Genomic DNA, 17,872 nt, shown 5'->3' with positions numbered 1-17,872 from the left:
AAATGTATGTACACCACTTAGCGCTGTGCTAACTGCAGGCCTAAATCATCCCACAGCCTCCAGGAGGTGTTCGCTAATCTCTAAGGCTGCATTCACACTGCAGGTAAAAGTGGCCCAAATCATGTGAGCACAGGTGTGTTACCTGTGTGGCAGTGCAAACAGTAAAACACACTGAACCGGACGTTATTAGTTCTGATTGGGGATTGGGAATTGTTTTGGGGGCGTGTTTACAGAGTGGAGATTGGTGACAGTCCAATTCCAGTGTTTGTTAGCAGTGTTAGCCTAGCATTTTCAGTTGTAGACTAAAGAAGCATGCGTCGGATACCGAACATGGTCTTGGCTGATCAACTGAATCTGGGCTCAGATATCAAATCATTAGCTGCTCCTTAAAAGAGCCCGTCTGCTGCACTAGCCCAGCCTCACCTCCTGCACAGATGGTTGAAGGTTCGACGGCTAGGATCTCTATGCACGACCTCTTCAGGATCTGAAAGAAAGAGAATCCATGAATACAGATTAAAGGCCTGATGCCAAAGCCTGTTAGCGGTGCTCTCAGTGTGTTTACTGGGCCTCATATTTTATTCAGCAGTGATGGTTCTGATCGAGCTCCGCCCAGATCTGAGCTGCTGGGCGTTCTGCTTCACTGTTCACTGAAAGTGTTAAACAGTGAGGGAGTGTTTGCTGTTCACTAATGGGGTGACCTTCAGTGTGTCCTACGGTTCGTGTGAACTCTGAGCACTGTACACCCTTCTCCGACTAAAACGTAAGCGCTCAGTGCTTCTATACTGAGGCTAAACGAGAGCATTTCTGCCCTTTAACCCTTTAAACTCTGTGCTGATGTGGGCCTGTTTCTGAAGTGGAAGTGTGTCCCGATCACTTACCGAGTCAATGATCCCCTGAAGTGCCTCAAAGCCGTCGTTCACAGGGAAGACGTGCTCCGTACTGTCCGCTATCATGGCCAGCTGTGAGCGGGAGAGAGCAGGGTGCTGAAACACTCAGTACTGTTACTGTAATGAGGAATTACTCTAAAACCACTGAGCTTCACCAGGCCAGTGCTACAGCTAAGCTCCAGCAGACCTGCCCAGACAGCTGGAGCACAACTTCTGGACCTGAATCTTTCGTCTTAATACTGAAGTGTAATCAGCACCTGTGAGCCACACCTGGATGGGGAGGAGGCGCATCATGAGGAGGCTGGATTGTTGCGTACAGCTACTGATGGTTTAACCAATTCTGAATCTGGTGATTAGCTTCAGTGGTCAACATGCTCTCAGGGATTCCCCTTTTTGACTCTTGGTTCCCCATCAGTGGTTCTTCCCTATGTTCTTAGTTAGGTCCTTCTTTTCAGGCTTGGTTCTAAGGGTTTCCCATTTGACACTTGGTTCCTCTCAGCAGCTTTTTCTAATGCTCATAGGGAGGTTCCACTTTTAAATCTTGGTTCCTCTCAGTGGTTCTTCCATATTTTCTTACATAGGTTCTAATTTTAAATTTTAAGTTCTCCTTTTGAGTTTTGGTTCTAAACATTCCCCGTCTGACTCATGGTCTTCTCAGTGGTTCTTCCACATGCTCTTAGAGAGGTTCCCCCTTTGAGTCTTGGTTCCTCTCAGTGGTTCTTTCTTATTTTCTTACAGAGGTTCTAATTTTAAGTCCTCTTAGTGGTTCTTCTAAATGCTGTTAGGGAAGTTCTCCTTTTGAGTCATGGTTATAAAAGGTTCCCCATTTGACTCTTGGTTTCTCTCAGTGGTGCTTTCCTATGCTCTTAGGTAGGTCCTCCTTTTTAGTCTTGGTTCTAGGGGTTCCCCTGCAGTGGCTCTTTCTTATTTTCTAACATTTTAAGCCTTGGTTCCTCTTAGTGATTCTTCCAACCATTTGACTCTGGTTCCACTCAGTGTCCCTTCCTCAGTGCTCAGTGTTCCTATGGAGGTTCAGTGGTTCGTCCTCATGCTCTATGGTGGGTCTTCCTTTTCAGTCTTGGTTCTAGGGGTTCCCCTTTTCAAGTTTAGTTTTTACTCTTGGTGGTGCTTACTCATGCCCTTAGGTTCTCCTTTTGATTTCTGGGTTCTAGTGAGTCATGAAAGAACTATTGCCTTTACTAAAGAACCCTTAAAACTCCTTAACTCTGTTGAGAGTGCAGATAGTGAGCTGAGCTGAGATTTGATTGCAGTACCTGAGAGAAGCTCACCTGAGTTTCATTGAAGTCCTTCACTCCAACGCAGTAAATGGTGGCTCCCAGCTGTCGAGACCGAGCCGCCTGCCGTTCAAACACAAACCCAAGATTAGCGTGGGGTTGTAGCAGACAGGCCGACTGCTGCACTGCGCAGCGCTAACTGCAGGCCTAACTCATCACACATGCTCCTCTAAGCCGGTGGAGGTGTTCAGTGATCTCTCACAGGCTGGATGGTGTGGTCTCTGGCACGAGTCAGGCTGCGTTGGCTACTCTACGCATGTCTGGACAGTCAGAGCGCTCCAGAAGCCTGATCTGAAGCTGTAGAAGCATGTGGGCTGAGGCGGTACTTTACACTAATATGACTGGGGTTACGCAGCGTTACACAGGTTTGGAGATTTAGGCTCCAACAGTGAAACTAAGAGGGTTGAGGAGCTGAGATGCTGTGTGAATGGGTGTTTATCCTGCTTTTAATTGCGTATCACACCTGGCTGTAGTACAGTTTTCTCTCTGTTGGAGAAGTAAAGTTGCTGGAGGTTCATCCTGAGGTCTTTATCTGATAAGGGGAATAAGGGTTTGATGGGAGTTGTGATTAATGATCAAGCTGAGGCCAGAGAGCAGCGCTGCAGTACAGCTCTGTGGTGTTTTTGAAAGCACTGTATCAGTAATGAGGGCTTTGATAAAGCTGCCAAAGCTGCAGGGCAACCATAGTTCCCCCCTCCTGACTGAAACGCCTGTGTAGGACATTTCTTGCAGCTATTGAGCCCTAAACTCTTCCGCAGCAGCTGGATCATACAGAACACATGACACAATCAGAAAGTGGAGTCTTTAAAAAGCCTCCACCCACGCTGGCCTGGACGAGTGGAAATGGTGTCTGTAACGGGACCCTCCTCGCTCACCTCTCGCGCCGCCAAGTCAAACTGAGTGTCGCGCAGTTCTCCATCTGTCAGAGCGATGATGACGCTGGCTGCACGGTACACTGTGGTGGAGAGAAGCACAGAGTGCGTATGAGGTCACGCAGACATTTCTATAACTGGCAGTTTCTATAATCCAGCTAGATGATCATTTCTGTATTAGATATTTGCCCAAAGCTCCACTTACACCATCATCATCATCACCATCATCATAATCTCCACATCATCATTCATTTCTACACTGTTCTCTAGAATTCTCTATTCATCCCTTAGAACCAAACGGGGTCTTTAAGACTGAAATTATGTAAATTATCTCTGATTGGATTGACTGCCCTTCAGCGTAAACTGTAGGCTGAATGGGTGGAGCTAAACTGCTATAGGCTCAACGGGTTGAGCTAAACTGCTGTAGGCTCAACGGGTGTGGCTTAAACTGCTGTAGTGTAAATGGGTGGAGCCAAGGTGCTACAGCCCAAATAGGTAGGGCTAAGGTGCTGCAGGCTGATTGGGTAAGATACTGTAGACTAAAAAAGTGGGGCTAAACTGCTGTAGGCTGAATGGGTGGGGCTAAACTGCTGTAGGCTGAATGGGTGGGGCTAAACTGCTGTAGGCTGAATAGGTGGGGCTAAGATGCTGTGGGCTGAATGGGTGGGGCTAAACTGCTGTAGGCTGAATGGGTGGGGCTAAACTGCTGTAGGCTGAATGGGTGGGACTAAACTGCTGTAGGCTGAATAGGTGGGGCTAAGATGCTCTAGGCTTAATGGGTGGGGCTAAACTGCTGTAGGCTGAATGGGTGGGGTTAAACTGCTGTAGGCTGAATGAGTGGGGCTAAGCTGCTGTAGGCTGAATAGGTGGGGCTAAACTGCTGTAGGCTGAATGGGTGGGGCTAAGATGCTCTAGGCTGAATGGGTGGGGCTAAACTGCTGTAGGCTGAATGGGTGGGGTTAAACTGCTGTAGGCTGAATGAGTGGGGCTAAACTGCTGTTGGCTGAATAGGTGGGGCTAAACTGCTGTAGGCTGAATGGGTGGGGTTAAACTGCTGTAGGCTGAATGGGTGGGGCTAAACTGCTGTGGTCTGAATAGGTGGGGCTAAACTGCTGTAGGCTGAATGGGTGGGGCTAAACTGCTGTAGGCTGAATAAGTGGGGTTAAACTGCTGTAGGCTGAATGGGTGGGGCTAAACTGCTGTAGTCTGAATAGGTGGGGCTAAACTGCTGTAGGCTGAATGGGTGGGGCTAAACTGCTGTAGGCTGAATAAGTGGGGCTAAACTGCTGTAGGCTGAATGGGTGGGGCTAAACTGCTGTAGGCTGAATGGGTGGGGCTAAACTGCTGTAGGCTGAATGAGTGGGGCTAAACTGCTGTAGGCTGAATGAGTGGGGCTAAACTGCTGTAGGCTGAATGGGTGGGGCTAAACTGCTGTAGGCTGAATGGGTGGGGCTAAACTGCTGTAGGCTGAATGGGTGGGGCTAAACTGCTGTAGGCTGAATGAGTGGGGCTAAACTGCTGTAGGCTGAATGGGTGGGGCTAAACTGCTGTAGGCTGAATGAGTGGGGCTAAACTGCTGTAGGCTGAATGGGTGGGGCTAAACTGCTGTAGGCTGAATGAGTGGGGCTAAACTGCTGTAGGCTGAATGGGTGGGGCTAAACTGCTGTAGGCTGAATGAGTGGGGCTAAACTGCTGTAGGCTGAATGAGTGGGGCTAAACTCCCCACTCATTCATCACTAAAGCATTTTAGCCTTGTCCATTCGTGTGTAGCTATAAGTAGTGTTTCAGCCCAGAGTACATTTAGAATGAAGCCAAAGGCAGTCAGCCAATCAGAACAGAGCTCATTTACATAATAAAGGCACAGTCACTAAAACAAGCATACTTGAGAATGTGAATAAAACGGTTGTGTAGAGAAATAACTTCAGAATTCAGCTTTATAGAAAACAGGCAGTGCTGCTGTGTTGAGGAGGGAACAGTAGAGAGGGTTCTACAGGCAGACGTTCCAATAACAGATTTAATGATCAGTGATTTTTCCTCAGTAAAACTCAGATTCCTCTCATTCCCAGGTTACGATCAAGCTGAGGAGCTGTATGACTTTCCAGTTTTCATTTAGCAGAGACATTCCTCACTCTTCAGCTTAGTAGGCACTACTCTTTAGACATAGTACCGGCGCTGGCTCTATAGAGAACCATGACAACTTCAAGAACCATTTGGTTGCCTAAAGGCTTCTTCACCTGGTTAAAATGTTGTTCAGACTGTAGACACGTTTTCGTTGATGAAAAAGGTTTCCACTACTGTTACAAGTCAAAGAACCCTTCATCAGAACTCTGGAGAACCCGTTTTTGCTTAGAGAGTGTTAGACTCAGTTCTGGGTCATTTAAAAGAAATGTACGCTCTTAAAAAAGAGTTCCTTTTTGAAGAGGGTTCAGATAACCCTTAAACCCTTCTTTGTACAAAATGAAACGCTGCTGCAGACGGTTCTATATAGCACTAAAAAAGATTCTACTGTTATGTGTGGAAGAACCCATGTCCAGTTCTATACAGAACCCTTTCTGTTTAGAGCGGACGAGCTTATGAATGATCACTGGGTTCTCTCTTCACTGGCTTCCTGTAGCTGCTGCCCTCATCAGATTCAGACCCTGACTCTGGTCTACAAAGCCAAGACTGGACCAGCCAGCCCCTCCGTACTTGATGGCGATGGTCAAAAGCCGATCTGCACCGAGAGCCCTTCCAGCTTCAAGTACGGCTCGGCTCGACCCGCCATCCTTTAAGATCCACGGAAGACGAGCGTCCAGACTTTTTACTGTCCTGCACCGAAGTGGTGGAACGAACTTCCCCTGGGTGTCCAAACAGCAGAGTCCATCGCTCGCTGTCTTCAAACCCAGACTGAAGACCCTCCTCTTCTGAGAGTACTCAGGCGAAGAGAAGAGTACTATGGTCTCCATATTGACGAGTTTAGTAGAGTCTAAGATTAGAGGATCTTAGAGGTGTCTTTAGAAATGTTTATTACACATTTATTATACAATTACATCTTCAGTTATAAGGATGTGGAGTTGTGGAGTGATGAAAGCCAGGTCAGATATTTCACTAGAGCTCACCATCTCCTGTAGCGTAGTAGATCTGCTCACTGGCCTGGAAAACAGACAAACACAAGCTGCAGTGAAGATCTTACCTCAGGACACCTGATTTAAGAAGGAGGCACTCAATTTAGTGTTTCCTCTGATGTCATCAAATCAGTACATTCATCCTTTACAGCAGTTTAGCCCCACCCACTAGGCCTAGAATAGTTTAGGTGTGAGCTAATTAAGCGTGAGTCGAGTCACGTTTGTGTCAAGTTTGTGTTGAATCACAAGCTCTTTAAGCACTCAGGTCATTTATCATTTACATGGGAATCAAGTTGAGTCACGAGTCACAGAAGTGAGAATCCGAGGCGAGTTGTGAGTTATTTACGTATGTAAAGTTCTGTAAAGCTGCTTTGTGACAACATTCGATGTAAAAAGCACTCTATAAATAAATAGTGATTGACTGATTGATTACAGTTTGGGTCTGGTTTAAGCATGATTCCCGAGTTCAGTTAAGTCTAACACGACTCTTGTCTCCATCTCAGCCTCACCCTCTCGAAGCCCTTGTGCATGAAGGTGTCTCCTCCTGGTAACACATGCATAAGCTGCTCCAGTCCAGCTCGGATCTGATCCCTATAAAACACACACACACACACACACACACTTTAGAGGGCTCGTGTGACGCCATCTGGGAATATAATTCTGCTGCAGCAACTCATTCCATAATAAATAAAAAATGTACTGTCAGAAAGCGACCGGCACACTCCCCGTAAAGCCAGGGGAGAATTCCTTCCCTCACTTCACTTTGGGAAAAATGTCAGTGTTTGGCTGAACAGCCCAAGATCAGCGAGGTTTGGCAGATCGACCTGGCACTTAGTCTGTGTGTTCTCTGTGCATTATCCGCCATCCAGCCGGAAAGACCCTTACTGTTATTGTGACCGAACACTGATTTCGTCTGTATGTGAGTGTGTGTGTGTGTGTGTGTGTGTGTAATGTTGCAGAGTCATGCCTGTTATCAGTCAGCTTCATCAAAGTCCGGCCCTCCGTCGAAAATACGATGAAGGACATCCGGAGCTGAGGACTGGAAGAGAGAGAGAGAAAAATGCATCACTGCTCCAATGTCTCTCTACCACTAGCCCCCCATCTTTGAGGCCTCACTTATTCAGCCTACAGCAGTTTTGCCCCACCCATTCAGGATAGAGCAGTTTAGCCCCACCCACTCAGCCTAAAGATTGTTAAGCTCCTCCTATTTAGTCTATATCGATTTAGCCCCCTATTCAGCCTAAAGATTGTTTAGCTTCTCTTATTTTTTGCCCCACCCATTTAGCCAACAGCATTTTTGGCTCACCCATTCAGGATAGAAGAGTTTAGCTCCACCCATTCAGCCTACAGCAGTTTTGCCCCAACCAATCAGTCTAGAGCAGTTTAGCCCCGCCCATTCAGCCTAAAAAATTGTCTAGCTCCTCCTATTTAGTCTATAGCGATTTAGCCCTGCCCATTTCGCCTAAATATTGTTTAACTCCTCCTGTTTAGTGCATAGCAGTTTTGCCCCACTCATTCAGCCTACAGATGTTTAGCTCCGCCCATTCAGCCTACAGATGTTTAGCCCCACCCATTCAGGTGTATTACACTCAGTGTATTATTGTGTGTATTGTGTGTATTATTCAGTAACTACACTGGAAATAATGTAAGTTTTTCATCACTTGCAGCAGTGATGAATAAAAGCCTAGCAGCTCCTGGACCTTTATGGGGTCAATCCTGCAACATTTACTCCAGCAGATTTAATCTTCCAGGAGCAAACTGATGACCTGTCCCGCGCGTCCACTCAAATTCACTTATCTGATCGAAAGTGCTATCATGTGTTTAGATCAGATGTTCTCTCAGTCACTGGTCATCTCAGCAGAACCGCTTAACAGGCCTCAGCTCTTCATCCAGTCTGGTGGCTCAGCCCACCGCCCAGGGCAGTGTTGTGGTCATCACATAAACTGTGTCCCGATTCAGGGGCTGCTCTACGGTGGATTTCCCGTTTGTGTCACAGCCCTGCTGTTCCTGCCCTTACAGTGCGTCACAAAACCCAACTCCTGTCACCTAGCAACCCTGACCGCTGCAGTCAGAGCGCAATGAATCTCGGGACCTCACTATAGCTACTTAAAGATCTTCAAATGTAAAGCGACTGGCTCTGGTCTTCTAGGAGCCCCTGTGTTGAACATTGAGACATCATAACGACACTGGTACCGACGGTTCCATGTGGGAACAGCCCTGCCCGACGCAGTGAGGTCCAGAAGGAGCATTCTGTACACTGTACAGCGTTAAGATGAGGACCGAAACCAAGGCCATTGTGTGCTGTGACGCGTTCCTCCCGTAACCATTATTACACATTTCTGTTCAGGTCCTGCAGTAGAACTTCTGTTGGTTCCATCCAGATCAGGTAGTCTTTAGGCACCATATTGCCGGGTTGGTGGTCAGACCCTCCTCGGACCGCCATTGGTAAATACTCACCTCTGCTGAACAGAAGGCTTGGAGGTGTTTGGGAGACATTCCGACCCCCAGTCAACTCCCCCTACCCCTGGAGCAAGCAGCATCATCGGACATGATGGACGGCTAAGAGGCTTTAACAGAGTTAAAGCTACTAGTGGAAGGAACTTCTTACCTGATGAACTTGTGAGCGAGGTGGTCCACAAAGTAATAAATCTCATTCCAGTGGTGCTGAACACTGCCAGACCTGAAAACAACAACAGAGTGTATGATAATAATGCCTGTAGAAGAGCTGAGGCTTAATGGGTGGGGCTAAAGTGCTGTAGGCTGAATGGGAGGGGCAGTGGTGGCTCAGCGGTTAGAGCGCCGGGATATCGATAACAGGGTTGTGGGTTCGATTCCCGGGCTCGGCAAGCTGCCACTGTTGGGCCCTTGAGCAAGGCCCTTTACCCTCTCTGCTCCCCGGGCGCTGGAGTTGGCTGCCCACCGCTCTGGGTGTGTGTGTACTCACTGCCCCTAACACATGTGTGTGTGTGTGTGAGTGTGTGTTCACTACCAGATGGGTTAAATGCGGAGGACACATTTTGCTGTACAGTGTACAGTGACAAAAACATGCACCTTTTTAAACTGCTGTGGGCTGAATGGGTGGGGCTAAACTGCTGTAGGATAAATAGGCAGGTGTATGTAAATGCAGTAAATATTTGTGACATCACACAAACAATGAATTAAATCGTTGCTATTTCTGCAGTTTAGGAACTTTAACCATGTTTCTGCAGGATGAGGGAAATGTGTTTTCCTTCTGACCAATAAAACAGCTCAGAGCGTGATTACAGCTCTGCCGGAGTGCAGACAATGCAGACAATGCAGACAATAGGACAGAATGGACGCCACAGTCACAATCACAGCGACAGCTGAGCCCATCACCCTGAAATTACTGACAGGGTCATTGAAGGTCCTTGGAGTGTGATTAGGGCCATTGTTGCTACAAGCGGACTCGGGTGCGGTCTGCTGCGTGAGTGGAAGCTTTCCACTCCACTATCCCGGCGGCGTGTGGGGTTGTGTGATTGGTTAATTTGGAGGCATGACTGCTTCACTCGCTTCTCCCCTGCACGATCAACCCCCCTCCTACTCCTTGTTTGCAGGAGTTCCTGCCCAGTGAAATGTCCTGACTCCAGAAAGCCCTGCTCTTCACTGCATGAGGGACAGGACTGAAGGACAATGAGGAAAATCAAAAAAACAGATGAAGCGAGGACGCTTCACAAAACCGTGCAGGAAGGTGATTATTTAAAATGTGTGCAGTCGATCCACGGTTCGAGTGGAATTCTTCTGTGTGACAACCAGAGATAATGAGCCCCTCCCACAAACGAGGCCAGAATCAGTCCTGGATGAGGACCTGAGTATTCGTAAGTGTGAACACTGCCTTTGAATTAGTTTAGCGGGGCTGTGTCCCAAACCACACACCACCACACTACACTACACAGTGCACAGTGTTTCCCAACTAGCCAGCATTAGAACTGCACTCATTGGTGTAGCCGCCTCAGTAAAGTGAAGACGTGTGTGTGTTTGTGGACACGCCCACTTTGTGCAGACTTGTGTTTGAGCCTGAACAAAGCCAAACTACACGTATAAACACACCGTTACTTACAGTAGCAGTGTGTGAAACTACCTCCACCATGTTTGGAAGCTGCGCTTTAACCTGTGAGCTGAACTTGATCTGCTTCTAAACTGTGCTCTATTACGCCACCAAGGACTTTTTATACAGACACGTCAGTCATCAAACACACCGACCATGAAAACACACGCTTATATGATACAGATCTGGAGAAATGTCTGTCTGAATGTGGTCAGAGTTGGTAGACAGCTTTGTTATGGGAACAGCGGAAGATGACCACAGGCACGGTCTACTGGAACCAGTTTAACCACATACAAAAGTCCCAGTTAAATCTGAGCGTCTGTTAGTTAGTCTGCATGCTGCTCTACTGTATGGTATGTTTTTATGTTCAGTAGGTGTTCACCGGGAGACAGCATGATCTTCTTTACACTCGTCTCACACAGATCTCTCTAGATTTACTGAAATAAAGGAGCCTGGCTTGGTGCTCTGCTCCGTTCCCGCTGCTCGAGGGCCTGGCGGAGCTTTGTGCGGTGCAGACAGATCAGAGGGGAATGTGTGCTTACATAAGAACATTCAGACTCAATGAAACACACACACACACACATACACACACACACACACTATCTCTAGAGAATTAGCTCTAGGCTATTATTACCATGCAAACAGTTTTAGCAGCTGCAGATGCTTACGAGAAATCTGAAATCTCAACCTGTCCAGCACCCATCATATCTACACACACACACACACACACACACACACACACACACTGAACCTCACCTGATCAGTCCAAACAGTGTGAGCTTTAACACACATACAAAATAAATATCATTATAAATAAAAACACACTCTAAATGTAGGTATTGTGATATACACTGAGGAGGCGGAGCTACAGTCTCTCATTAGGGTGAATATTAATAACGCTCTAAATGTAGGTATTGTGATGTACACTGAGGAGGCGGAGCTACAGTCTCTCATTAGGGTGAATATTAATAACGCTCTAAATGTAGGTGTTGTGATATACACTGAGGAGGCGGAGCTAGAGTCTCATTAGGGTGAATATTAATAACGCTCTAAATGTAGGTATTGTGATATACGCTGAGGAGGAGGAGCTACAGTCTCTCATTAGGGTGAATATTAATAACGCTCTAAATGTAGGTATTGTGATATACGCTGAGGAGGCGGAGCTACAGTCTCTCATTAGTGTGAATATTAATAACGCTCTAAATGTAGGTATTGTGATATACACTGAGGAGGAGGAGCTACAGTCTCTCATTAGGGTGAATATTAATAACGCTCTAAATGTAGGTATTGTGATATACACTGAGGAGGCGGAGCTACAGTCTCTCATTAGGGTGAATATTAATAACGCTCTAAATGTAGGTATTGTGATATACACTGAGGAGGCGGAGCTACAGTCTCTCATTAGGGTGAATATTAATAACGCTCTAAATGTAGGTATTGTGATATACACTGAGGAGGCGGAGCTACAGTCTCTCATTAGGGTGAATATTAATAACGCTCTAAATGTAGGTATTGTGATATACGCTGAGGAGGCGGAGCTACAGTCTCTCATTAGGGTGAATATTAATAATGCTCTAAATGTAGGTATTGTGATATACGCTGAGGAGGAGGAGCTACAGTCTCTCATTAGGGTGAATATTAATAACGCTCTAAATGTAGGTATTGTGATATACGCTGAGGAGGCGGAGCTACAGTCTCTCATTAGGGTGAATATTAATAACGCTCTAAATGTAGGTATTGTGATATACACTGAGGAGGCGGAGCTACAGTCTCTCATTAGGGTGAATATTAATAACGCTCTAAATGTAGGTATCGTGATATACACTGAGGAGGCGGAGCTACAGCCTCTCATTAGGGTGAATATTAATAACGCTCTAAATGTAGGTATTGTGATATACACTGAGGAGGCGGAGCTACAGACTCTCATTAGGGTGAATATTAATAACGCTCTAAATGTAGGTATTGTGATATACACTGAGGAGGCGGAGCTACAGTCTCTCATTAGGGTGCATATTAATAACGCTCTAAATGTAGGTATTGTGATATACACTGAGGAGGCGGAGCTACAGTCTCTCATTAGGGTGAAGTTCAGCGGGACTGTATAAGCCTGGACTGCAGCGACGGCTTTGCTAAATGATGTCAGTGTTTCCGAAAGGCTGGTTAAATAAGACTGAGTGTGAGGCAGAACTGCAGAACTGCAGAGGGTTAACGACTGGCGCAATCCTGCTGAACTCTGTCCAGTCAGGGCCTCTGTGCTGTTATTGAGCACACTGGCAAGGGAGAGCTCAGCCTCACAACACAGCACGGGCTCTATTAGAGCGAATCAGGCAGGAATTCTGGGAACAATAAGGCATGATTAGTGTCGCTGATGAGATTTTGTGCATGGCTGCAGCACACAGCAGTGAAGCGAAGACTGTGAGTGATGAAGAAGAGCAGCTTCATTTGATCAGTTTTTCACTCTGATCTCATCAGTCATCTCTGACCCTCACTCTGAACACGCTCTCTGAGTGTCCCGGGACATTTACGCAATCCGAAGAATTCACTTAAGTGGTGATGTCACTGTTTTGATCAGGTTCGAGTTCAGAACTTTATCAGCACTATTTCTTATATAAGGAATGTTCCATTTAAAAGCTCGTATCTCACTTTCCCTTTTTTCCTCTCCCTCTGAGCCACATCTCATTTCTACACCACCTGGCTTCTTCTTACAGCTTAGAATTAAACTCAGGCTTAAACTTAAACTGGATAATTACTGTAACTGTGACTTTGATATATGTAAATGAGCTCTGTACTGATAGGCTGCCCAGTATTGTGTCTCATTTAAACAGACATTCCTCCTGAAACACATCTGATATATCTTCAAGGTGAATGAGCTGTGGATTGAATAGGTGGATGTACGTATATTGTCAATAACCAATGAAACACATTTATCTCCAGAATGCTGACTTCACAGGAGAAGGCGGAGCTGTTCTGAACTAAGAAAACAACAACAGGAACAGACGAGGCAGTAAACGAGGCCGTTACTAACGAGCGCAGCTCATTTCTGCATCATATTCCTCCTTATTCAGCAGGCAGAGGTACGACCACAGCAGTGTGAGACTGGGAGCAGTGGAGCAGCGGCTCTGCTCAGCTTCCATACGTCTGACATCTGCTTTTACAACCAGCCTTTCATGACAGTGAGTGTCGGGTCCTGCAGAGCCAAACTGAAAGTGTCAAAGTCTTAAACACACACACACACACACACACACATACACACACACACACACACACACACACACACACATACACACACACACACACACACACACACATACAAACACACACACACACTCATTCTCGCTCTCTTTCAACCCCCCTCCCCTCCTCCGTCTGCCTTTCTCTCTCTTTTCTTTGTGTGTGTGTGTGACGTGTGTGTGTGTGTGAGATGTGTGTGTATGAGTGCTCTGCTGCAGCTCTGCTCTGGAACAGCTGGTGCTGCTGGAGAAAGGGTTCAGAGGCGCCACACTCTCCTCAATTATACATCTGCCTGTTTTGCTCTTTCTGTAAAAATGATGTATTCACAAAACATTCATACATTATTTATACACTTTATAATGCTCTATAATGTTCATATGATCCACACGCTCATTCTGACAGACTGTAATACACTACAGGAAGCGTAGGGGGCGCTCTATAATGCTCTATAATGTTCATATGATCCACACGCTCATTCTGACAGACTGTAATGCACTACAGGAAGCATAGGGGGCGCTCTATAATGCTCTATAATGTTCATATGATCCACACGCTCATTCTGACAGACTGTAATGCACTACAGGAAGCGTAGGGGGCGCTCTATAATGCTCTATAATGATCATATGATCCACACGCTCATTCTGACAGACTGTAATGCACTACAGGAAGCATAGGGGGCGTTCTATAATGCTCTATAATGTTCATATGATCCACACGCTCATTCTGACAGACTGTAATACACTACAGGAAGAGTAGGGGGCGCTCTATAATGCTCTATAATGATCATATGATCCACACCCTCATTCTGACAGACTGTAATACACTACAGGAAGAGTAGGGGGCGCTCTATAATGCTCTATAATGATCATATGATCCACACCCTCATTCTGACAGACTGTAATACACTACAGGAAGCATAGGGGACGCTCTATAATGCTCTATAATGATCATATGATCCACACCCTCATTCTGACAGACTGTAATACACTACAGGAAGCATAGGGGGCGCTCTATAATGCTCTATAATGATCATATGATCCACACCCTCATTCTGACAGACTGTAATACACTACAGGAAGCATAGGGGGCACTCTATAATGCTCTATAATGCTCATATGATCCACCCGCTCATTCTGACAGACTGTAATACACTACAGGAAGCATAGGGGACGCTCTATAATGCTCTATAATGTTCATATGATCCACACGCTTATTTTAACAGCCTAATTCATCCAGGTGTGTCTGATCTTACTAGCCTTCAAACACCTTCACCTTCTCCATCCTCACTCCTCATCCTCCCCCATGTCCATTAAACTGATGTTCTCTGCTCTAGAATGCAATATCATGAAACAGCCTTTTGGTTTATTGACTCCCATCAGCTCTATATTAGAACAAACAGACAAAAGCTCACATTCATACCAGTATCAATCCATCAATCCATAACCCATAATCAATACTGCACTGCCTCCATGCATCCAAATCTGAATCAGCAGTGCATCAAAGCAGGAACACCTGAAAGGTCTCAGGACTGAAGCGATAGTTCTGCCCAATCACATTTAGACTCCCAGTCAGTTTTACACTGGAGCTACGAAGCTAATGTAGCTAAGTTCAGGAAGTTAATATTCCACCAATTAGCATGGTGTATGACTGTTATCTAGAACATGGGCTGAAGTGCACCAATCAGCCATAACATTAATACCACCTGCCTAATATTGTGTAGATCCCCTCATTCCACCAAAACAGCTCTGACCCATGGAGGCATGGACTCCACATGACCTTTGAAGGACACCTTCAGACATTAGCAGCAGATCCTTTAGGTCCTGGTTCACCAGTTGTCCTTCCTTGGAGCACTTCTGGTAGGTACTGACCACTGCATACCAGGAACACCCCACAAGACCTGCTTGCTGATGTTCTGGAGATGTTCTGACCCAGTCATTGTCTAGAACATCACAGTTTGGTTCTTCTCAAAGTGTCTCAGACTCTTACACTTGTCCATTGTTCCTGCTTCATCACCTACAAGAACTGACCGTTCACTTACTGCCTGATAGATCCACCCTTCAAGAGGAGACACTGGACCCAGATCATCGGTGTTCAGCCTTCACCTGGCACTGATGCTAATGTTATGGCTAGTTGGTGTATGTCAGCATAGCTATAAACAGCAGCAGCGTCTCACGCTCTGGTCTGATTTCAAAGGTTCCCGAATTAGAAGCTTCAGATTTCACTGTCGGCTCTTTTTCTGTGCTTCTGGACTCTTCATCATTCCAGCTCTTTTTATTTAGTTGTTTTCTCAGTTGTTGTTTTTATGGTAAACGGTTCCATACGCAGCCGTGCAGCAGCAGCTGATGGGAAATGTTCTTCAGAGTGCCGTGGTGGATCTGCTTTGTTCTCTGCTTCTAAAAACAGTGTTGTTCCTCTTTCTCTTCCATACACTGATCAACACTCTCCGCACCTTCAGGGCAAACACAGCTGTTCCTCATTAATCTTCATCATCTTCATTATTCTGAGCTGCAACGACATGATGTTCCCCTACACGCTCTATACTACACACTCTATAGTACACACTCTATACTACACACTCTATATTACACACTCTATACTACACACTCTATAGTACACACTCTATACTACACACTCTATATTACACACTCTATACTACACACTCTATAGTACACACTCTATAGTACACACTCTATACTACACACTCTATATTACACACTCTATACTACACACTCTATATTACACACTCTATACTACACACTCTATATTACACACTCTATACTACACAATCTATACTACACACTCTATATTACACACTCTATACTACACGCTCTATAGTACACACTCTATACTACACACTCTATAGTACACGCTCTATACTACACACTCTATAGTACACACTCTATACTACACACTCTATACTACACACTCTATAGTACACACTCTATACTACACACTCTATAGTACACACTCTATACTACACACTCTATATTACACACTCTATACTACACACTCTATAGTACACACTCTATAGTACACACTCTATAGTACACACTCTATACTACACACTCTATATTACACACTCTATACTACACACTCTATACTACACACTCTATACTACACAATCTATACTACACACTCTATATTACACGCTCTATACTACACGCTCTATAGTACACACTCTATACTACACACTCTATAGTACACGCTCTATACTACACACTCTATAGTACACACTCTATACTACACACTCTATACTACACACTCTATATTACACACTCTATAGTACACACTCTATACTACACACTCTATACTACACACTATACTACACACTCTATACTACACACTCTATATTACACACTCTATACTACACACTCTATAGTACACGCTCTATACTACACACTCTATAGTACACACTCTATACTACACACTCTATATTACACACTCTATACTACACACTCTATACTACACACTCTATACTACACACTCTATACTACACACTCTATATTACACACTCTATACTACACACTCTATACTACACACTATACTACACACTCTATACTACACACTCTATAGTACACACTCTATACTACACACTCTATACTACACACTCTATATTACACACTATACTACACACTCTATAGTACACGCTCTATACTACACACTCTATAGTACACACTCTATAGTACACACTCTATAGTACACACTCTATACTACACACTCTATACTACACACTCTATAGTACACACTCTATACTACACACTCTATATTACACACTATACTACACACTCTATACTACACACTCTATACTACACACTCTATATTACACACTCTATACTACACACTCTATACTACACACTCTATACTACACACTATACTACACACTCTATACTACACACTCTATATTACACACTCTATAGTACACACTCTATACTACACACTCTATACTACACACTATACTACACACTCTATACTACACACTCTATATTACACGCTCTATATTACACACTCTATATTACACACTATACTACACACACTATACTACACACTCTATACTACACACTCTATACTACACACCGAGAAACTGAACGTTTCAGAGTTCGCAAGGTGATACATCTGCTGCATGAATGTAAACCAGCTCACAACAGTGGAGCTGATAAAAATAGACAAACAATACATGAACAAAAGTATTGGGACACCTGCTCGTTCATTGTTTCTTATAAAAATCAAGGGGAGTAACTGTCTCTAGAGGCTTTTTACTAGAGTTTGGAGGAGCATTGCTCTGCAATCTGTGTCAGCAATGGGTGCAATTTGGGCTGTTGATGACAGGGTTGTGGGTTCGACACCCGGGCTCGGCAAGCTGCCACTGTTGGGCCCTTGAGCAAGACCCTTCACCCTCTCTGCTCCCCGGGTGCTGGAG

At 45.2% G+C, this 17,872-nt stretch overlaps 1 protein-coding gene across 1 annotated transcript in view; it reads right to left on the bottom strand.

The window, feature by feature from the left end:
- The window catches only part of antxr1b (ANTXR cell adhesion molecule 1b), a 44,162-nt gene that overhangs the window by 24,254 nt on the left and 2,036 nt on the right, over positions 1-17,872 (bottom strand). The window contains exons 2-9 of the mRNA XM_072659007.1: positions 8,767-8,838; positions 7,126-7,197; positions 6,668-6,749; positions 6,153-6,186; positions 3,058-3,137; positions 2,177-2,245; positions 879-959; positions 424-484 (exon numbers count right to left, since the gene is read on the bottom strand). Coding sequence (XP_072515108.1) covers positions 424-484; positions 879-959; positions 2,177-2,245; positions 3,058-3,137; positions 6,153-6,186; positions 6,668-6,749; positions 7,126-7,197; positions 8,767-8,838 — 551 coding nt within the window. The remainder of the gene's footprint in view (positions 1-423; positions 485-878; positions 960-2,176; positions 2,246-3,057; positions 3,138-6,152; positions 6,187-6,667; positions 6,750-7,125; positions 7,198-8,766; positions 8,839-17,872) is intronic.

This window comes from Salminus brasiliensis, chromosome 16 (genome assembly GCF_030463535.1).
Source record: "Salminus brasiliensis chromosome 16, fSalBra1.hap2, whole genome shotgun sequence".
NCBI classification, from domain to species: domain Eukaryota; kingdom Metazoa; phylum Chordata; class Actinopteri; order Characiformes; family Bryconidae; genus Salminus; species Salminus brasiliensis.
Note: the sequence above shows the minus strand (reverse complement) of the source record. Positions and strands in the feature narration are given on the sequence as shown.